The sequence below is a fragment of the Leucoraja erinacea genome, chromosome 13, assembly GCF_028641065.1.
Source record: "Leucoraja erinacea ecotype New England chromosome 13, Leri_hhj_1, whole genome shotgun sequence".
In the NCBI taxonomy this organism is placed as follows: domain Eukaryota; kingdom Metazoa; phylum Chordata; class Chondrichthyes; order Rajiformes; family Rajidae; genus Leucoraja; species Leucoraja erinaceus.
Genome location: NC_073389.1, coordinates 34,466,753 through 34,490,565, shown reverse-complemented (window position 1 = coordinate 34,490,565; position 23,813 = coordinate 34,466,753). Strand labels below are relative to the sequence as shown.

General features: G+C 41.1%; 1 protein-coding gene across 3 annotated transcripts in view; it reads right to left on the bottom strand.

The window, feature by feature from the left end:
* The window catches only part of wdfy2 (WD repeat and FYVE domain containing 2), a 41,834-nt gene that overhangs the window by 4,428 nt on the left and 13,593 nt on the right, over positions 1-23,813 (bottom strand). For 2 of the 3 annotated variants that reach the window (XM_055644878.1, XM_055644880.1), the window contains exons 3-12: positions 17,999-18,072; positions 16,204-16,258; positions 15,124-15,274; positions 14,921-15,033; positions 12,768-12,894; positions 12,563-12,668; positions 9,901-10,002; positions 5,874-6,004; positions 3,391-3,499; positions 274-917 (exon numbers count right to left, since the gene is read on the bottom strand). In XM_055644878.1, the coding sequence (XP_055500853.1) occupies positions 888-917; positions 3,391-3,499; positions 5,874-6,004; positions 9,901-10,002; positions 12,563-12,668; positions 12,768-12,894; positions 14,921-15,033; positions 15,124-15,274; positions 16,204-16,258; positions 17,999-18,072 (998 nt within the window). In that variant the 3' untranslated portion in view covers positions 274-887. Of the gene's footprint in view, positions 1-273; positions 918-3,390; positions 3,500-4,263; positions 5,752-5,873; positions 6,005-9,900; positions 10,003-12,562; positions 12,669-12,767; positions 12,895-14,920; positions 15,034-15,123; positions 15,275-16,203; positions 16,259-17,998; positions 18,073-23,813 lie in introns of those variants that run through there. The other variant, XM_055644879.1, reaches the window with a different exon arrangement.

The following is a 23,813-nucleotide window of genomic DNA, read 5'->3' as shown; positions in this document are numbered from 1 at the left end:
AGAGAAGGAATGGGTGATGTTTCGGGTAGAGACCCTACTTCAGACCGATTAAGGATAAGAAAAATGAGAGATATATGGAGAGATAAAGAACAATGAATGAAAAATATGCAAAAAAATCATTTTTTTGCATATCTTTCATTCATTGTTCTTTATCTCCACATCACCGTCTATATCTCTAGTTTTTCTTATCCCTAACCAGTCTGAAGAAGGGTCTCGTCCTGAAACGTCACCCATTCCTTCTCTCCAGAGATGCTGCCTGCCCCGCTGAGTTACTCCAGCTTTGTGTGGCTATCTTCAGTTTAAACTAGTATCTGCAGTTCCGTCTTACACAAATTAAGTTTATACATTTTCTACTGCAATCCTGTCATTAGTTTCTCTTTCACTCTGCTTTGGGAAAATCCTATATTAGCATTTTATGATTTCTCAGCACAAACAACTGTACAACTATTGCAAAGAATATTAGCAAAACAAAACCAGACATCTCTCCAACATCACACATTCGCTCACCAGGAAGCGACAGGAGAAAAACATAAACACAAAAGTCATGAACGGACAAGAACCTATCACCACAATATTTTTTTTAAAACAGCCAACAAAAATCAGTAATGTCTATCAAAAAAATGACAGAAAATCATACAAACGTCTTAATTGTACAACTGACCCTCTTGAAAACCGCACTTTAATTCTTGTAGCCAAGATTTGCCGGAATCACTGCAACCTTTAAACTTCGACAGATACTGATCAAGGTTTGGATGGCTGCTTTAGAAAATATCAAATTCCTATGTTCCCTGTCAAAGCCATAACTCTTCATTAGTGTTGCTGACTGATCCTCCATGAGCAGATTAGCGCATTGGCCAGAATCCCTTACGATCATCAGCGAGAAGACATCACGACACCACAGGAGTCATATCCCAAAGCTGCAAGAAAGTTTGTTCAAATTTCTTAATAAAATTAGCAACTGTCATAAATTTGTTTATCACTCAAAATTAATAAATTAACCCCCTCTCCCCCTTCCAGTATTCCGGCTACATCTGTCATTAGCAGAGGTAACTATTCTGATAATGAGTTCTTCACTCATTAATGGATGATGTGTATTTTAGACTGAATGCAAGTTATAGACAATGGTGAGTTCACCATTAACTCAAGAGAACTAAACTGTGGCTTTTTGAACAAAAAACTAAAATCTATAAAGCAATAAAGGAAACCGATACGTCATGGTTTCTTTGCCATTACTTATACTCATGAATTACATGGTAAGAAAACAGATTCCAAATTAGTAAAGGGAGGGAATTTCCTGGAAGTATGTGGCATTGCAATCTTCTTTGGCAAGTGGAATTAACATATTACGGACATTTTGATTTGACTCCAATTGAGGAGTGGAAAATGCCCATGTGTGAATTTCATAAAGGTGGGGCAAAATCACAGTACACCAACAACCATGTAGTCTTGACAGAGCAAGGTCTTTGTTCAATAGCAACAGATTCCAAGACGACTGCTGCCAGGCTCTACTGCACCAGCTCAGCACACACAAGGATGTGGACACAGTTGCACACAAGCTAAACACGTGCAGACGTTTTCCACCCACGTCCTCTTCCTTGGCTTCATGTATCACCCAATCACTTCCCTGGACCAGTCCCCTTTCCTAGTCTCCATACCACCATTGCTCCAACCTCACCTTTCTCCCCTTCACACCCACTTCCCTCGTCAATTCTTTCTCCTTCCTTTCCTTCTCGATCCACTGCTCTCACATCACTAACCCCAGATATTTTCTCGGTACAGTCTACCTTCGTTATTATGAATCTCTTTATAACGGATTTTGGTAATAGCAGACAAAATCTGTTGTAACCTAGGTGTTTGTTCCTATCAGGCAGGTCAGACAGCATTGGTATTTTATGAAAACTCAATAGCAACCTTAAAAAAAAGTAGATTTGATGTGTGCCTGATGATTAATCTCCACCAGCAGAATATTAAAAATCTGATCATGAATGGAGGGGTGCTGTAGAACTAGACTAGTCACTGGTCAATACTTGAGGGGAGGGGGAAGGAGGAGGAGTGTAAAGATGGGCTGAGAGGAATGATTAAACCACTTCGCCTGAACACCCATTCATGTTTGAAAACAATAAGTATTTGGGGCTTGCTTCTAGTTAGATGAACTTGAGTTAGTTGATCGTCTTCTAACGTTAAGGATAAGGTCTCACCTGGAGCAGGGAGTGACGGAGAAACGCCACTAATTCTGAGATCTGGGGCTGAGAAGTTAGGAGATTCATCCATCTGTGGGCAGCAGTGGTGTAGCTGGGAGGGCCTGTTTCTGTGCTGTATCTCTAAACTAAGTCAATCTGAGAGCACTGCTTTATCGAATTGAGCTTTCCTCCCATTTCTGCCAGGAGTGCCAGCTTTGAGGATCTTTGTCCACCTTCTGAAAATCACCCCATGGATCACTTGGTTATAGCAGACAATCGGCAATAATTGACACTATTCCCCCCCCAAATGGTCCTTTATAATGAAGTTTTACTGGAATAGCTTTTTGCCCTTGGCCAGAGTGGTGTTCTGCTGAGGTCTCCCCAACGCCCCCTGCACTTTCCCTCCAAAGACCGTGTTAGCCTTTGACAAAGCTTCCTTTCAGCCTGCAGATAGAGCGTCACCGGGTGGCACCAGCAATGGCTGCCTCGCCAACAGTCTGTCTGTCCCTTCCTTCTTTGTGTTTTAATAGTATGTGTTAAAATGTATGTTTTTAGTGGGAAAAGAGTTGGGGAAAACTTTTTCTAATCTCTTACCTCGACAGAGATATGATTTTTTTCCCGTATCGCATCTCCGTCCGCACTGCGGCCTAACATCGAGGAGTTGGCGGCCTTTGCTGGGGACCAATTTCCAGTGCTCCACTGTGGGTGCCTGCGGACTTTAACATCATGGAGCCCACGATCCCTTTGCCAGGGATCGACCTCTGAGCTCCAACCGCGGGTGCTTGCTGACTATAACATCACGGAGCTCACGGTCTCTGGTCAGGGACCGACTTCGGGAACTCCAAGCCGCAGGGGCTTCGACCACCCTGATGCGGGGGTTTCGATCGCCCCGATGCGAGACCTTCATGCGGATGGTTCAACTGCCCAGACCGTGGGAGAATAAAGGGGAAGAAGATTGGACGATTTTGCCTTTCATCACAGTGAAGAATGTGGGGAATCCGCTGTCGTGGGTGTTTATGTTAACTTTTATGTAGTTGTGTGTGTTGTTACTTTTTTTTTTCGTATGGCTGTCTGGTAATTCGCATATCACTGCACCTTAATTGGTACATGTGACAATAAAAACCCTTTGACCTTTGAAACCTTCTATCAAAAGCCCAAAAGCTGTGACTAAACATAGATAGTGGGATGTTCTCATGCATAACTTTCTCACCTTGATTACCCGGTCATTCCCCGATGTCAGCAGCCAGCCTCTCGTTACATCAAATGCCATGTGGACCACGTGATGCTTGCTATCGTGGAAAGTTGCCGTGGGTGCCCGACTGTGCACAACAACGCATATCATGCACAAAAGCATAATCAATAGCAAAAAATTAAAATCTCGTGTCGAAATATCGAAAAACAAATTTGAAGTGCATAAATATTAATTCACCAATTGCACTATTTGGCACATGCAAAGCGAGTGATGATATAGTCAAGGCAATTAAGTGAATTTTCTGTAATCAAGATGACTTCATGTCTTTAATATTAAAAAAAAAGTTATTGCAATTCAGCTTCTCGGCAGAAATTAAAAGGAACTTTATTTATGGTAGATTGTGCTGAGATCTGGCTTCTGATTGACAGCCCTACTGAAACCTTCTCTATTTTTCTGAACATGGGCTTTAGCGAATATCTTCCAGATATGCATCATCAAATTTACAGTGCCCTCTATTATGTTTGGGACAAGGACCCATCATTTATTTATTTGCCTCTGTACTCCACAATTTGAGATTTGTAATTTAAAAAAAATCACATGTGGTTAAAAGAGCACATTGTCAGATTTTAATAAAGTCCATTTTTCTACATTTTGGATTCACCCTGTAGAAATTACAGCAGAGATTATGCATAGTCCCGCCATTGCAGGGTACCATAATGTTTGGGACACAGCAATGTCATGTAAATGAAAGTAGTCTTGTTTAGTATTTTTGTTGCATATCATTTGCATGCAATGACTGCTTGAAATCTGCGATTCATGGACATCACCAGTTGCTGGGTGTCTTCTCTGGTGATGCTCTGCCAGGCCTGTATAGGCCTGGCAGAGCATCTTTAGCTTATGCTTGTTTTCGGGGCTAGTACCCTTCTGTTTTCTTTTCAGTATATAAAAGGCATGCTCAATTGGATTTAGATCAGATGATTAACTTGGCCACTCAAGAATTGACCGTTTTTTAGCTTTGAAAAACTCCTTTGTTGCTTTAGCAATATGTTTGGAGGAACTAGGTGCTGAGAGCTCTCTTATACATGCATTAAGGAGGCAATTAAACACACCTGAGCACTTATGCCTGTGAAGCCATGTGTCCCAAACATTATGGTGCCCTGAAATAGGGGGGGGCTATGAATAAACACAGCTGTAATTTTTACATGGTGAAACCAAAATACATAAAAAAGGGCCTTTAATTAAAATCTGACAATGTGCACTTTAACCACATGTGATTTTTTTATGTTACAAATCTCAAATTGTAGAGTACAGAGGCAAATAAATAAATGATGGGTCTTTGTCACAAGCATTATGGAGGGCACTGTAAATATTAACTCACTTTATCCACTTTTAATTTCACTATCCTCTCAATCTTTTCCTCTACTCAGCCATCTCACTGCCTTGCAATCTTACATCACAGTGGATAACCTCTAAATAGGCTACATTATCTTACACCTCACTACTCTTCCTTACAAAACAATAGACTAAAAGCCCTTCTTGCTCTAAGAGCAATCCTATTCGCTCAAAACTGATTTAATCTCATAACTAAGGTAATTTCGCTACCTTCCATCAACACACAGGAGGTAATTTTCAGTAGCCATTTAACCCACTAGCTTATACTTGGGATGTGGGAGCAGCACCTAGAGGAAATCCACTTAGTCACAGCTAGGACAAACAAACACCACATCGACAGGGCCTAAAGTCAAGATTGAAACTTGGTCGTTTCCTCGTGTCCACCCCTGTTCATCTTACTGCTCCTTCACAGAAATAGGCCCTTCACCCCAGTTGATGCCGAATATCATGCACCTATTTATACTAATCCTACAACGATTCCAATTTATTCTGCACATATTGCCATCAACACCCTCCAGATGCAACTATTCATTTGCATACATATGGTAAACTAGCAGACAACTAAATTATCAAACCATGTATTTGGGATGTGTGAGGAAACAGGAGTGCCAGGTGAAACTCACATGCACAGGGAGCATTTGTAAACTACATACAGACTGCACTAGAGTTCAGGATGAACCTTAGTCACTAAACCCGAGGCAGGAGACCTATACTAGCTGTGGCATGGTGCCACCTTTGGCCTCCACCTCCAGTGGAGCTTTTTACTTCTACCCTGGCATACCCCATGTCAGATAGGATGTCCATTTTATGTCACCTGAGGAATTTTGTGCAACCAATATCATGATTAGAAGCAACAATTTTCTAACTCTGAAGCGGCAATGTTACCATTGTGACAAGCAGACTCATTTATTATAGGTCTAGTGCAACTTGCTCAAAATTCAAATGTTTGAAATATCCTACCAATTTTGATAAGTGTTGACAAGACATCTGCAGCATTCAAATGGAGTTTAAATAAAATCAAATCATCTTTGTTATGCTAGTACTTCAAAAAGTTAATAAAAAACAAACATTGCAATCGTTTTCCAGTTATAAGTTTGAAATATACTCACTCCTCATCTGTTATTGAATCATAGCAGCTGTCACAGACCCTAACTTCAAACTCAAATCCCATCAATGGGATAGAGGACCGCTTGGAGCTACATTTCCCACATAGAGCTTTGCCACACTTCCTGCAGTGGTGCTGAATCAAACAAAAGAGACAAGGTTAATGATATTTGCAATAGAGACTGCCCGAGATTCAAAGCTAGGCTACAATTTAGCGTTAACCCTGAAGACTGTCTGGCCAGGTTTAACAGCAGACAAAAATTGAAAGGTGAAGTGTCATTGATTTGAAATGTAAACTCTCTCGCTCTCTCTCTCCCCATTAATACAGAAACCATTTCCTCCAGTAGCTACAGTATGTTCAAAACAAGAGATTGTAATCTCGCATTATAGTTGGGAATCTCAGCGGCATTTCAGGAAGCACGTTAAGGGTAGAAGAAACAAATTCTCCCATCTTAAAGGACTGCCAAGCTGGCGGAGGAAGGAGACGTTAAGAATCCAAAGCTGTTATTTGTCAGAGCTGACAACACAGGTAAACCTTGATCTGGAAGAACATACTTAAAGTTGAATGCACTTTGTTATTCCTATCTTGGGTTTGGGTTAGGAAATACAGCTAATGACACTTTAGTATATTGACAACTTTTGCAGAACACAAAAATTATTCTAAAGGCTGAAGAGATCAAGGGATATGGGGAGGAAGCTGGAATGGCAGATTTAATTTAGATGATCAGCAGAAGGGTCAAATGTCTTGCTCCTACCTTTTATGTTTCTATGATTGCTTGGCACAAAAATCCCTTGTATTTAAAGATTTGGGCAATATAAAAAGCTGACACTTCGTACTTCATCTTTTATGCAAAATTAACCAACAAAATTAGTATTTGCTCTCGGCCATTTTCCTGGCTCATTTTGGATGAAAATCCAAAATGAACTAGCAAAATGGCCAAGAGCATATACTAATTTCGTTAGTTCATTTTGTATATTGGACACCTTTGACGAACAGAATAACACAAATAAACCACAAAGACCATCACAATAGCAAAGTGGTTTAAAATAAAAAGGGCTAAATATTTTCTTTGCCTGTACAATTGTGTCAGTGAGCAAGAGGGCTCAGCTTCTGTGGTAACCAGCCCTCAAGCACAATGGGAATAAATGTTGGAAATGTTATATGTATTGGTGCCAAGTAGATACTCCTGAGCTTTGCACAGGCAGTCAGCATGTACAAAACTTTGGCACATTTAGATTCAAAGCAGCATGTGAAGCTTCACGTGCTCTTTGGATTTACTTTTTGGCACAGGCCTGCAAATCCTTAGCATTCCCTGCGCACTCACAGAAAGCAAATGCTACTGAATGCAAAAAACCACCAATGGTGAACATCACTGATGTTGCCATGGAGAGTCTTACAGGCAATGCTGCCAGTTTCTGTAACTGGAGCAGATACTCTACCAACTTTTCTACGCTCTCTGAGACCGAGAAAAGACACACCGTGGAACTGGCACAACTGCAGTGCCATGAAGCAGCTTAAAACTGAAAGGTGCCAGTTGCAGTTGCTCCCACCAGAAGATTTGCCTTGGGAACAGTTTCTAAGTAGAATTCTGTTTCTAAGTATATGAATTCACACATACTCCATGCCTCGAAGGATCGGGATGGCGACAGGAGAATAAAAAGCAGCAACACGCAATTGGAAAATGGTCTGTTATCAATATTAAAAAAACAGTAAATGAAATATAAATAGTTTCACTCTGTATCTATCTATTGGCTTGCAAGTAATTACACCATTAATAGACAATAGACAATAGGTGCAGAGGTAGGCCATTCGGCCCTTCGAGCCAGCACCGCCATTCAACGTGTTCATGGCTGATCATCCCCAATCAGTACCCCATTCCTGCCTTCTCCCCATATCCCCTGACTTTAAGAGCCCTATCTAGCTCTCTCTTGAAAGTATCCAGAGAACCGGCCTCCACTGCCCTCTGAGGCAGAGAATTCCACAGACCCACAACTCTCTGTGAGAAAAAGTGTTTCCTTGTCTCCGTTCTAAATGGCTTACCTCTTATTCCTTAACTGTGGCCCCTGGTTCTGGACTCCCCGAACATCGGGAACATGTTTCCTGCCTCTAGCATGTACAAACCCTTAACAATCTTATATGTTTCAATAAGATCCCCTCTCATTCTTCTAAACTCCAGGGTGTACAAGCCCAGCCGCTCCATTCTTTCAGCATATGACAGTCCCGCCACCCCGGGAATTAACCTTGTGAACCTATGCCGCACTCTCTCAATAGCAAGAATGTCCTTCCTCAAATTAGGGGACCAAAATGGCACAAAATACTCCAGGTGTGGTCTCACTAGGGCCCTGTACAACTGCAGAAGGACCTCTTTGCTCCTATACTCGACTCCTCTTGTTATAAAGACCAACATGCCATTTGCTTTCTCCACTGCTTGCTGTACCTGCATGCTTACTTTCATAGACTGATGAACAAGGACCCCCAGATCCCGTTGTACTTCCCCTTTTCCCAACTTGACGCCATTTAGATAGTAATCTGCCTTCCGGTTTTTGATACCAAAGTGGATAACCTCACATTTATCCATTAATAGAGCTCACCAGGAATGATCACAACTAAATATATTACAAATTAAATTTTGAATTCTGCATCTCCTTAACATCTGCGTAAAGTCACAAAATCATTGTGTACCACACTTTCATATGATTTTGTGTTAAAAATAGTTCTGGAAAAGCAACCCCCGTTCGCACCCTTAGTAATTTTTCATTGGATAGTATTGTGAATTTATTAACTGGACATTCATTGCAACTATATAGATCTGTCGTCTGGTCCAGTATAAATAATAGGAGGTAGACACAAAATGCTGGAGTAACTGAGCGGGACAGGCAGCATCTCTGCAGAGAAGGAATGGGTGACGTTTTGGGTCGAGACCCTTCTTCAGACTGCATCTGCAGTTCTTTCTTACCAGTAAATATAATGTTAAGTTCTTTATCACCACCACACGTTAAACTACTGAAATATTTTATTCCAGCACTCTCAATTTTCAGAGGTTAATTACCTATCCAGGCAAGAAAAGGATTGCACATACATTAGAAAAAACACCAGCCTACTCTAACTTTGCCATCAGATTGTCAGCTTATTACTCAAAAATGCCTTTCTATGTGGTATTTTGGGAATCATGCCATTTTTTTATGTGCAAACTAAATCAGTGTCCTTGGATTTAACGTATTTCATGAACACCTATTGATCTTATTAATCCTGACACTTGTTAAATATATTTTCTGTTATAATGGTTTGATGGCAGATCAGAATAAAAAGGCTTCTATCAAATGAAGCAGATCTCTGAATTGGGCTGCGAATGTTCTATTTAAGGAAAAGCTTAATCTTTTTCTGCACTGGGAATGAGGAGATAGATTTATCACCTGGGCCATTGAGGACAATCATGAAACTTTAGATGAATGAATTGGAAAGTTGCTTCCTAGAATAACAGATCGGTGGTGAGAATGAAAAATACTGGCTTTATATTGACAACCACATTTTGTTTGACGGGAAAAAAAAATCCTAATTTGGTGCAATCTTGAAAATCAAAACTGTATGCATGATTGAGACTTGACTGGTAGAACTTGTTCATTTTTAATTGAACAAAGGAAGAATATTGCAAAGCTAAGGTTCACTGAAAGATGAGTTTACATTATACACCTGGCTTTTCTACACGCCTTACCAGCAATGCTTCCAAAGCAATGTACTTCAGAAAGTGGAGCACATGTCTCACTGGAAACTAGTGCAAATTAATATTTATGATAATTTGCAAACACAGAAGACTGCGAAAGAGAAGTGTGACAAGGTACTGACAATTCCCGACTGAATAACAAAAACAAGCAAGACCGAAATTACGGGTGTAAATGAAGTACTGGGGAGGAAGCAAAGAGGTTTTTATGTTAATCAGCTAAACTATTGCAAACTGTACAATGCCAGTCTGAGTATCAGACTGAATTTGTCTTTCAAATTAAAAACATATAAATTGCAACAAAAAAAATTACCTGTCTCAAACCAATTTTCTTACTGTCCCACATTTGTTTGAAATTCCAGAAGAACGGCTGGTCACATTTCTGGCAGGAATCACTATCCAGCCAATCAGGAGTCTAGCATCAAAATGGAGGAGAAAAGCAAACAGTCATTTATCACCTAGCCCAGATTTAAATCTATGGTAATTCTTCCTGAATGACTAATTAAATTCCTAAAACGCAGGATTGTACGACTAAATTAGAAGACAATAAAAAACAACAAATTAATTTCATCAAAGAGAATTCAACTCTTATGCCAAGGTCTCATGGTCTAATATATTGGGGAATTGGTGGCTGTTCATTAAAGAAGGGAGGAATACTTTATTGTCATGTGCTTCTTTGCTTGCATAAACAATGTATACAAATAGCAACTACCTACGGCGCCATTTGCGGCACATGCGGCCAAAATCTGGGGTATTTTGTGCAAGATTAGCAGACAAACTCACCTCCTCTAACCTATCTACTGTATCCAGTGTTTCTGACATGGCCTCCTTTATAGTGGTAACTCCAAGCATAGAGCTGGCGACTGTTTTGCCAAAAACCTGTGCTCGGTCAGCCAAGGCCTACCAGATCTCCCGGTAGCTAACCATTTTAACTGTGAAACATGAAATATTTCAGGGACATGTCCGTTCCCACACTGACATTTCTGCCTTGGGCCTCCTCCATTGCCAGAATCGCACATGCAAACTAGAGGAACAGCACCTCATATTCCCTAGAACAAGGAACTGTAGATACTGATTTACAAAAAAAGACACCAAGTGCTGGAGTAGCTCAGCAGGTCACGAAACATCTCTGGATAACATAGATAGGTGATGCTTCGGGTCGCAATGTCATATTCCCCTTGGGTATTTGACAACCCAATGGTATATATTGAATTCTCCAATTTTAGGTAACTAGCCCAAAACCTTCTCCCCCCCCCCCCCCCCCCCCCCCCCTCATCTCCCCTGTGTGTCCATGAAAAAAAAAGTTGCCCGACCCAGCTCATCACACTTGCCAGAGCCTGGGCTGCATCACTCCAAACCTTTATATCCATGCACCTGACCGAATGACTTTTAAATGTTATAACTGCACCTGCCTGTTCTGTATATGCACCATCCTGTGTGTGAAGTTATTCCCCCATTCCTTTTAAAATCTTTTCCACCTCATTTACATCTGGTTTAGACTCCACAACCCTGGGTAAAAGACTGATTATTCACCTTATCTATGCTCCTCTTGATTTTACAAATCACTTGGGTTACCCCTCAGCCTCCCACACTCCAAGGAAAGAAGTCCTAGCATATCCAGCCTCGCCTTACAACCCAAAGCCTCTCGAACCAGTAACGTCCTCAAATCTTTTTCTTCAGCGAAGGCTCAATATCTCATCATCCAGGGTGCACTAATCCTGCCAGTCTTGACCTTCATTCTAACAGGATCATGCTGTCCCAAAACCCTCCCTTCCTCATTTAAAAGCTTCTCACGCCACACATCCTTTCATGTTCAAGCAGCTTTTCCCAATCATCTTTTGTAGGTTCCTATTGAATACCATCCAAACTAGCCGTGGCGAATTTAGAACTTTAACTTTAAGACCAATCCTATCTTTTACTAGTATTATTTTAGAACTATAGAATAATGAACACTTGTCCCAAAATGCACCCCACTAACATATCAGTCACTGGCCCTGCTTTATTTTCCATGAGGAGTGTGGTTTTGCTCCCTTCCCTTGTAGGGCGATCTACCCATTGATTAAAACTTTTTCCTGAACACACTTAAATTCCACCCCATCCAAGCCTTTAACACGATGGCACAATCCCAGATCATTTTAGTTTAAGTTAAAATTCCCCACTGTTACAAGCCTATTATTCTTGCAACCCATCTGTGACCTGCCTAAATATTTCCTCCTCTAATTCCCCGACTATTTCAGACCCCCTGAGTTTGAAGAAGGGTCCTGACCCATGTCACCTCTCCATGCCTTCCAGAGATGTTGGCTGACCTGTTGAGTCACTCCTGCGCTATGCTTTTTGTTTGTAAACCAGCATCTGCACCTCCTTTCTATTTCTCAATTCCATGATCCCCCATAAATATTCTCTCCAAATACTGCCATGATGCTCTTCCTCAAAGCAACTTTCCCTCCTCTCTTTCCTCCACCTCCATTTATCCAGCAGTATTTATACTCTGCTTCCAGTCCTCAACCATGTTTCTATAGTAGCTGTATCTCAGTTCCATGTGTCTATCCATGCCACAAGTTCATCTGTCTCACCAGTCAGGACTCTTGCATGGAAATAAATGTAGTTTTATCCATCATTCTTTCACCTCTCTCTGCTATGCATCTGTCTGTGCAATCCACTGAACCTGCACTCTTTATATTGTATTTTCCTTAACCTTCTCATCAGCCTCACTACTGCTTTGATTCCCAGCCCCTGCCAGACTAGTTGGTTTCCAAATATAGTAGGAATGTTACATGTATTAACCTATATAATGCAAAACTTAATTATTACAAATGTAGAGATTTGAAATACTTCCTACTGCAAATTCCACAACAAACACTAAAAGATGGAATGTTCACTGCAATTAGCACCCAAATTATTAGGGAGACATTAAGATGAAAGTTTCCAATCTTTGTGTTGTCATTTTCAAAAGCGGAATGAATTATTTTGCTGACCTCTTGCCTCTTTACATCCATGTTCCACACAACAATCCCACCATCTGCACCACAAGAGATTAGCTGCCGAGTATGAACAGCGTAACAAAGGGACTGAACTTTGTCACTATATTGCAGAAACAAAACACAGTTAGCTGGACCAGCACAATTGTATTTGATAGGAAAAATAAGAATGCGCAAGTCAGTACAGAGGTTGCACACTCACTTGTGGCCTTGTAATTCAATAGCTGTTCCCTTTCTTCCTCCTATATCCCACATAATAATGGAATGATCAGAACTGCCTGAGAATAGTGTCCGTTGAACTGGGTCCCAACAAAGTGCGGTGATGCTACCTGAAAGTTAAAGTCTGTCCATGTCATTACATACAATAAAATTTGAAAGGTATACAAGTGATATAAGACACAACATGAGGAATTTTGAAAGCAAACTTAATTTTTGATCCATGCTATTTTTTACAGAAACCAGATCCAACCTTGAATTACACTTTATGGCATCATTTACTTTTTGCTTTATGTTTATGATCATGCCCTTGTCCTTATTTCAGTAAGTTCTTCATTTACTGTTCAAGCAAAGACTTCATGTATGCATGTTTAAATGTAAATCCATCACTCTTGTAAATGATTCACTCTGTTTAGATATAACTTTAATCCCAATCTTGAAACATTTACCCTCTGGATAAAATGACCTATTTCTGTAATTTTGCAAAATAGACACGACAAATAGAATTGAAGAGGCCCATGTTTTCCCAGTCGGGGTTAGTTTTAAACAGAAGTAACAGTGCAGGAGTTTAAGTCTTTGCACTATTAACTCCATTAAATTTGCATTCTAGTTTACAGAGAAATGAAACCAAACTACCTATTGATAATTTTAACAGTTTCTAACCTTCACAAACAAGTTACAGAAAAAAAGTCCAAATATTTGTTCAGAATAGTGTCAGTACGGTGGCACAGCTGATACAGCTGCTGCCTCAGTGCAAGAGACCCAGATTCAACTCTGACCGCCGGTGCGGGCTGTGTGGAGTTTGCTTGTGACCACACTGGTTTCCTCCAAGTGCTCTGGTTGTCTCCCACATCCCAAAGACATGCAGGTTTGTATGTTAATTTGCCTCTGCAGAATTGCCCTTAATGCATTGGGATTGGATGAGAAAGTAGGCTAATATAGACTAATGTGAAGCGGTGAATGACAGTCAGCATGAATTTGCTGGACCGAATTCCATAAAAGGACACAAGTGCTGGACTAACTCAACGGGTCAGGCAACATCTCCGGAGAACATGGGTGATGCAATGGATGGGTGACGTATCAGGTTGGAGCCCTTCTTCCATGCTGCACCTTTCACTCAATTAAAACAAAACCATTTAGCTTATTAGAAGAAAAACATACACAAAATATGCTTGGCTTTGAGCCAACTTTGGAATCCCTTACAGATTTACTAAGTACAGGTGGCAGTTACATAGATGCTGGCCGTGGTGGCAGTGACATAGGCTGGCAGGGAAGGGATGCACATTGAGGCAAAGTAGTGCAGTGGCTTCTACTGGCCTTTTATCTAAGAAACAGCAGGTCTCCATGAAAGGAAAAAGAGCAAACAACAATGAATTTCCCCCCCCCCCCCCAATTGGGGGGGGGGGGAATTTCCCCCCCCAGTTATATCTAGAGGAACCAGATATATTTCTCAATATGAAACGGGTCAAGGAATGTGGGGAGAAGGCAAGGGGATGATCAGCGATGATTATGTTGAATGGTAGAACAAGCTCAAAAGCTGAATGGCCTGCTCCTGCACATTTTACTTTTCTAAGATTTTCCCCTTTTTTCCTCTAATTGTCCTTTAGTTTATTAGTGATTTCATATAAACTGCCGTTTCTGTCTTCCAGTTTCCATGACCGTATAAGCAAATAAATGTATAGAAAAGACAGGATGGAAGTGATTGCATTACATAATTTAATCATGTATTTCCGAGAAATAACCTCTTCTCTACCCTCACTACAAATGAAGCGCCAGAGATTTGCAACTAACATAAATCATACTGGACTGCTTCCTGATGTCATTCACTTGCAAATTATCAACATAACATTTGGTTTCAATTTAGTTTGGTGTTCTGCTCAATTTACTTGCATTTCAATTACAATAGCAACTGGTATGCTCTTGAGCAGCAAACCAAAATTGGTTAATAGTTGAAACATGACCAAAGTTTATCTAGAAATAGTCTGATTTCTATGCATGAACATTCTCTTACACCAATAATAAAGGGGCATATTATATAACCAATGATTGGTGCTGGGAATTATGCAATGATGTGCTCATTGGGCTGAGACAGCAGGGCAAATATACACTCAATATAATGACAAACTCCACTCAGCTTACCACTGTGTCCTTTAAATGTTGTAACAACAGAACAATCGTCTTGTTCGAGTTTCAATATTGTCACCTGCCCAGAATAATCACCCACAAAAACATGTCGTGTTTCAATGTCAAATCTGAGAACATCAGTTATGGAAAAAAAAATTCAAGGAAATCAATTCAGCAGAACGCGTTATAAAATAACTAATCATTTGTGTTGAGGATACTGCAGACAGGAGGCTGAAGCAGAGGTTCGGTGGCTACCTAGCCTTCGGCCACTCTCTGAACAATGCCATGTGAAACTCTTGTCCTGTCCTGTGCTCAGCACCCATTCCATTTCCAAGATAAATAGGACCATTGTCACTCGGTTCTGATGAGCTGGCAAAACAGAGAAAAACAAACAGTTCTTGAAAGCTCATGAATGTCAAACCAGCATTCAGCAAATGCACATGTGGCAAACAGCAGTGATACCACTACCTAGAGCTTTAACTTAAAAATCTATTCCAAATTGACCAAAGCAAAACAGATAGACCCTTAATACTTAACAGCAAGAATGAACAGAAGAGTACTGTTAATTCTTCTTTTGAAATGTCTCTAATAATAAATACCAGAATGAAAAAGGATATTCTCGCATGTGGGATTTAATCCTGCAACCGTTTCATACTAGACTCTGTGTTGGGAGACACAATTACAAAGTTGGGTCAACTAAGAAAACAATCTTTGCCTGTGAGTGTCCCTCTACTCTAGGACTCCGGTGGTATCTGAACAGGTAATGGGTAGAAGGCAACAGGAATGAAATTGAGAAAAAACATATAGATTATACCCTTTTGTCGATGTATACCATTCCTTCGATGGTGAACCAAGGTGTAATACAATTGGTGTGGCTTCACAGCAGAGCTCAGAGGAATTATATGCTTGCGATGCCATTAGGTTGGGGTTTGAAGGGATTGCAAGTAGCAATTTCTACATGGTGAAACCAAAATGTATAAAAATGATCTTTATTAAAATCTGACAATGTGCACTTTAACCACATGCGATTTTTTTCTATTACAAATCTCAAATTGTGGAATACAGAGGCAAATAAATGATAGGTCTTTATCCCAAACATTATGGAGGGCACTGTATCTAGCTGTTTCTAAAACACAAGGTTTGCTTCAGATGTTTCAAAACTTTGTGAAGCAGTAAGAATGAGTATGGTAGCAGCATCCTAGCCCTTGGAAGCAGATAAAAATACAATACCTTCTGACTTTATTCTCACACGCACTGCTGTCCTCTTCCCACATTTGAAGAGTCAATAAGTTTCTTACCCAGGTAGTTCTTTGCAGAAGTCATTTTGTTGTAATCCTCCGACAAAATAAATTCCTGTCAGAAGATATAAAATTTAAGTTGCAAATTGCCCCTGATCATGTCCACGTCGATGTAAACATGTACATTGCTTGAATTCGCATTTAGCTTAAACAATGCTTCTTGGCAGTTAAACTTTTAAGAAATCCTTAGACAAGTGCTGACATTACAGTTTCTTTTTCTGTAAAAAGCCACAGGATTAACCACCACCTAGCTGGTGCAGTGGTGCAAATGGGATTTCCCAAGCACATGCTGGATTAACATCTAGTTAACGCAACCATAAATAGTCTCAAGATAGACACAAAATGCTGGAGTATCTCAGCGGGGCAGGCAGCATCTTTGGCGAGAAGGAATGGGTGACGCTTCGGGTCAAGACCTCTGGGAAAAGTGTCTCGAAGCATCACCCATTCCTTCTCTCCAGAGATGCTGCCTCTCCCGCTGAGATACTCCAGCATTTTGTGTCCACCTTCGATTTAAGCCAACATCTGCAGTTCTTTCCTACACAAGAGTCTCAAGATGATTTGGTTCAATATCAACAGAATATCAACAGGCTGATCATCTAAAATCAGTACCCTGTTCCTGCTTTCTCCCAATATCCCTTGATCCTGTTAGCCCAAAGAGCTATATATAACTCTTCAACTTTGCTGTCATTAAACCCTTTGAACCGTCAGGGTTGGTGAATGGGCAAAAACTCAAATATGCTTCCAATAAATTCCAGCCAGAATGCCTCAATCTATTTCTAAATGTTTAAATGGACCAATAACATGCCTAACTCTGTGCACTTGGGGGCAGTGATACAAGTCTTGGAGGACAAGGAGAGAAGTCAGGATATTTGAATTTAATTTATAATAGAAAATGCTGGAATATTGAGCAGGTCAGTCAGCATCTGTTGAGAGAAAAAACAACGACAATGTTTCAGGTTGCGACTTTTCCTCAAAGCAGTCTTTATGGATTTGGGATATGGGGTTAATGTAGGAGATTGCCACGGATGTAAACAAGTGGTTATAATCTCGTTGAATGGTGGATTAGGCAAAAGGAACCACATGGCCTACTCCTACCGTTATTTCTCACTAGACCAAGTGGGACCCATTGGGCCCTGTTCCCCCAACGCAATATTTCACCACTCACCCATAGCCCCCAATTGCACAGGCACGGCTGACAGGTTCCCGTTGTGACGCGAGTCACAGCAAACCTCCCCAACTGCGCCTCGCCATCCCTCTTCCTACCCCTATCCTCCTCGATCCCCCTTCATCCCCCAGCACTCCCTCCCCCTCCCCCTCCCTTCACTCTTCTTTCCCCTCTCCTCCTCATCTCCCCCACTCCCTCCCTCACTCTCCTTTTCCCTCACCTCAGCCAAAAAGGGTATCGTAAGAGTAAAAACAAGAATCTTTTTGATGGTGTCGCACTGGAGAAAACCGTGATAAAATTGTGTGAGATGAAGGATTCTTGGGAAACACAGCACCAGTGCAAGAGTAGAAAGAGAGGCGGCTAGGTAATTCTCTACGTACAACTAGCCAAAGGGGGAAAAGCAAGTAATGGGGTCCCACACACCTGAATGCTTTATAAGAGGATCATGTGGCCAACCACATGAAAGGTTACCAACCGATGGAAAGTGTAAGACAGAGAATTCCCCTCTTAATTGGATGTTGTGAATGAGGTATGGGCTGACCTCAGAAAAAAAAGTACAGTAAGAATAGGTGAGATACACATTGAGAATCAATTTCAAAACATTTTTCTAATTTATACTCAAATACTCACGGAGACAGTACCGTTGTCCAATCCTACAGAGAGCCTTCTTGTTTCCGGATTAAAGGACATGCACGAACATGAGGCTGTGAAAAGAGACGTTGTAATATTGGCTGAGTCAATGTGAATATTCTACTCAAAAAGCTAGGAATTACTATTTAAACTCAGCTGTTTATAACATTACAAATGACCTCAATAAAACATTCCACAAAGATATTTTCTGGCCACACTTATTGCTGAAAATGAAATTGGATGGCAATATATTTATAGTTTTAAGATAATACTCAATTTCTGTTCTCTGCAAGAGGTTAATGCATGCGCATCACACAATAACCAGAGATTTCTGCAAAACCAAGCGAGTAGCAGGACTTTTGACCAGTCTCGACTTGTGCTCCCAGGCTTTATAGAGATATAAAGATGCCATCACATTCCTCCACCCATTAGAAAGCCTCAAGCATGCTATAATGCAACAATAAAAGCAGAAATGGGTATCAATATAGAGCCCAACCTCATGTTGCAACATTTTCTCTGAGATTGGGTGAATATGCCGCAGGTATTTGCAAAAGCCATGTGCACATCTTGTGTCAAATAAATTATATCAAATAGGTTTTAATGGTCATTTAGAAAATAGTACAAACATTCCACTGCTTAAGACTAATGCCATTCAGTTAGAACTTGACTGACCTGTACCTTAACTCTCTTTTTCCACCTTAGCATCATATCCCTTCAATCTTGGTTTTCAAATTGTATGCTGTGGATGTCCCCAGGGTCCGATGGGATTTATCCCAGGTTAAAGTAAGCTAGAGAGGAGATTGTGCGAGCCTTGATGTGGATCTTTGTATCTTTTCCAGCCACAGGTGAGGTACCGAAGTACTGGAGAGTGGTCTTTGTTTAAGAAAGAATCCAGGGAACTATAGGCCGGTGAGCCTCACATCAGTAGTACGGAAACTCTAGGAGAGAATTCTTCGGGATAGGATTTACTCTCATTTGGAAGAAAATGGGCTAACTAGGGATAGCCAGCACAGCTTTGTATGTGGCAGGTCATGTCTTATTAAGCTGATTTAATTTTTTGAGGAAGTGAGAAAGGAGATGGATAAAAGTAGTGCGGTGGATGTTGTATGCAAGGATTTTAGTAAGGCTTTTAATAAGGTCGCTCGGTATGTTGATCCAGAAGATTAAGATGCATGGGATTCATGATGACGATTGTATGGATTCGGAAGGTTGATTGATTGATTGATCGATTCAACTGGCCTAGTCATAGAAGATGGAGTGTTGTGGTGGAAGGTAGATATTCTGGCTGGAGGTCTGTGATGAGTGAAGTTTCGCAGGGATCTGTGCTGGGTCTTCTACTGTTTGTGATATATATAAAAATGGGTTGCTGAGTAAGTTTACTGACGACACCAAAATTGGAGGAGTTGCAGACAGTGAGGATGGCTGTCAGAAGATACGGCAGTATATAGATCAGCTGCAGAAATGGGCAGATAAAAGGCAGATGCAGTTTAATTTGAGCAAGTGCGAGGTGATGAACTTTGGGTTTCTTTGCAGTTCTGGTCATGCCATTACGGGAAAGATGTGGAAACTTTGGAAAAGGTGCAGAGGTTTGTCAGAATGCTGCCAGCATTTTTTTATTATTTTTTACAGAGGGTAGTGGGGGCCTGGAATGCATTACCAGGGATAGTGGTGGAGACAGATACAATAGTACAATAGATACAATAGTGGTATTTAAGAGGCTTTTGGATTGGCACCTGGAAATGCAGGGAATAGAGGTATATGAAACAAGTACAAGCAGATTAGATCAGTTCAGCTAGGCATCGTGTTCAGCACAACCATCCTGTGCTGTACTGTTCTACATTGTAAGATGAATAGAGAGGCAAGATATCAAACAAATCCCACTGTACTGGGGCTTCCAGACCTGACATGGAAAATAAGGTTTATACAAATTCTCCTACAAATTGAATAAAGTGAATGCTTTGTTAGCCTAACACATTATAATTCATTAATAACTGGATACTGTGTAGGTTCCATTAGTTTAACTATGAGGAGTGGTCGGCCGAAAAGTGAAGGTGCCTGATGCAATGAAATTATCGGAAGTGGATACGATACGGATAGCTATAGAAAGCCGACAATGGTACCAAAAGGTTGAATGGAAAATATATATTCATAAATACTAGCCATAAGAGGCCATTGGAGCAATAGATTGCATTTAGAGAAGACATAATCTGGAACAAATATAAAAAGCCGAAAATAAAAGCAATTACCTTAAATTACATTCAACGGCTCAAATTCAGCTGACAATCTGATGTCTGGAAAAACGTGCTCAAGAACTCAGAAATATGTTTGATCAGATTGATAAAGCAATCAGATATAAACACCGTCTGCACAAGCAGCTAAAACTAATGGCCCTGTCTCACGGTGCGAGTCCACCCACGAGTGATCCCGAGTTTAAAACAAATCAAACTCGTGGTAATCACGTAGAATTAACGTAACGGGAACGTCAGAACTCGTGGACGTAACTTAGCGCCTCGTAACTCTAATGGCAGGTATTCAGGAAACTTGTTACCTCGTGAAAATCTTTCAACATGATGAAAGATTTCCACATGTCAAATTTACTCTTGAAGTAAAAATGTTAAACTTAACTTGTTTGTAACAATGTAGTAGCCCGTGAGTTTACCGCAGTGACTCGTGAGTCAACCGCGGGCACTCTTTAACTCAGCGGGACAGGCAGCATCTCTGGAGAGAAGGAATGGGTGACGGGATGACGTTTCCAAAATTCTGCTGCGTCTTTGTGTTACTCCAGCACTGTGTGTTCACTTTTTGTCATCCAGCATCTGCCCTTTCTTGTGTGTGACATTATTTGTATCCGTGGCAGTCGATTGTCGCTCCCTTCAGTTTCCCAGGGGGTCGGGATGGGACTGGTGTTGGGAGGGAAAGGTGGGGGGGGGGTGACTATTTACGGGAGACAAGTATGGGAGAGGTGTACTGACGACTGTGTGGGCAGACATTTTGGTAGTGATTGCCCATGGGGTTCACTGTCGAGGACTTCATAATGCAGAGAGCATTATAAACAGTTGCCGCAAAAAAAAGATCTGGTATATCTGGGTACTGAAGGCGCTTCTGGTCTGCAGTGTGCAATAGTCACCAAAATACACTGCATCTTTGGAAAGGAAAAATACGTCAATCCCACGGTATAGGCCTTAGTCATGGTGCTGTACAATACGGAAACAGGTCCTTCGGCCCAGCTTGGCCGTGCTATTCCAAGTTGGCGTCTTGGGGTAGTCCTATTTGCCTGCATGTGGCCCATAGCCCTGTAAACCCTTCCCATCCATTTATCGTTAATAACTTCAAGAAAATATTAAGTGAATAATTTTGGAGTATGGTGTACAATTTTGGTCGCCTAATTGTAGGAAGGATGTCAACAAAATAGAGAGAGTACAGAGGAGATTTACTAGAATGTTGCCTGGGTTTCAGCAACTAAGTTACAGAGAAAGGTTGAACAAGTTAGGGCTTTATTCTTTGGAGCGCAGAAGTTTAAGGGGGGACTTGATAGAGGTCTTTAAAATGATGAGAGGGATAGACAGAGTTGACGTGGATAAGCTTTTCCCACTGAGAGTAAGGAAGATTCAAACAAGGGGACATGACTTGAGAATTAAGGGACAGAGGTTTAGGGGTAACATGAGGGGGAACTTCTTTACTCGGAGAGTGGTGGCTGTGTGGAATGAGCTTCCAGTGAAGGTGGTGGAGGCAGGTTCGTTTTTATCATTTAAAAATAAATTGGATAGTTATATGGACAGGAAAGGTATGGAGGGTTATGGCCTGAACGCAGGTGTATGGGACTAGGGGAGAATACGTGTTCGGCATGGACTAGAAGGGTCGAGATGGCCTGTTTCCGTGCTGTAATTGTTATATGGTTATATGTTATATGGTCTACGTGAGCCTGCTTCATTTTCCTGGGTCCAACTCAGAGAGAAGTCTCCCCCCCTTTCCAGGGTTAATCGCTCCACTGTTTATAATGCTCTCTGTATTATGAAGTCCTCGGCAGTGAACCCCATGGGTAATCACTACCAAAGTGTCTGCCCACACAGTCAGCACACCTCTCCTACACTTGTCTCCCGTACTAAGTTACCCCAACCCCCCCCCCCCGATTCCCGTCCCCACCTCACCTCACCTCCCCTCCTTTTCCTCACAAATCCAGTCCCGTTCCGACCCCCTGGGAAACTGAAGGGAGCGATAATCAACTGCCACGGATACAAATAATGTCATACACAAGAATTGGCAGATGCTGGTTAACAAAAAGTGAACACACAGTGCTGGAGTAACACAAAGACGCAGCAGAATTTTGGAAACGTCATCCCGTCACCCATTCCTTCTCTCCAGAGATGCTGCCTGGCCCGCTGAGTTAAAGAGTGCCCACTGTAGACTCACAAGTCACTACGGTAAACTCACGGGCTACTACGCTCTTACAACGAGTTTAAAAGTTAAAAATTTTTACTTCAAGAGTAAATTTGACTCGTGGAAATCTTTCATCATGTTGAAAGATTTTCACGAGTTAACAAGTTTCCTGAGTACCTGCCGTTAGCGTTACGTGTTCCGACGTTCCCGCTACATTAATTCTATGTGATTACCACGAGTTTGATTTGTTTTAAACTCGGGATCACTCGTGGGTGGACTCGCACCGTGAGACAGGGGTTTAAGTGCTTATATTAACGTCTCTCTCTTCTTTTTGAGTTTGAGTTTAAACCCTAACCAGCCCAATAATGTGCATAACTTCAGTTAAGCCTTCAGGAAATGCACACCATCCTGCTGGCTAAAAGGCAGGTCAAAGCAGCCAGAAGTTAAATCCATTGCAGCATCTAGTCACTGAGTACTTAACAAAATAGATGACTTACCAACATTAGACAACAAAGTATGCCATGGGGAGGCAATAAATTATTTCTCCTCAGCTGACATAGCAACATTGTATCGAGACGCATGCAGAATGTTCAATCATTTTCAGTGCCTCCACAATTTCACTGAGACACCAGTTGTTTTTGTTTGAAACATTGCAGGATGATACACTTACAATACATGAATCAACAATCAATAGTGTGCATCAACATTTGGATTTCCACCAAATGTTCACAGACCCATGAGTAAATGGGCTTCAGGATGGGAATGCAAGAAGGGATAGTGGAATGAAGGGGCTTTAATTCATTGGATAACCTTTCAAAACCCTGAGAGCAAATGACCAGAAAGGCTTCCTTCAGTATTATAAGATTCCAGGAGTAATGGACAGAGATTTTTTAAAGAAAGATGAGATGGGCATAGATGATTGAAAGAAAGAGATGTTGGCAGTTTTGAAGAGCAAACCACCGCCAATAAAAATGTCAGTGAACATTAAATCAAGGAGAACTGCTACATGGTCAGGAGCAGGAATATTTATTTATTAATACAAAAATGTATGTGGGCCATCAAGTCTATGCCATCAAAAGAGGTATCTCACCAATTCCAATCCCTCCTCTTATTTATCTGTAGCCTTGTGGCCTCAGAAGCTCAAAAATGTTTTGATGTATTTACTATTTATTTACATAAGGGGTTAATCTAGCCCAGGTAACTAACATGGCAGAAAATTGGATGTGGTTACAGCAGGAGGTACAAACACCAGAAAACAGCACCAGAGATCAGGTTTGAGCCCATCCTGTGGGAGCCATAAGGCGGCACCACAATAAATAATAAAGCAATACATAACAGAGGGCTCAGCCAAGATATGAATGCAAGACTTCATATTTTATGAGCCTGAGGTTGTGGCAAGAATTGTAATGATGGAGGCACAAGTTCATTCTTAGATAGT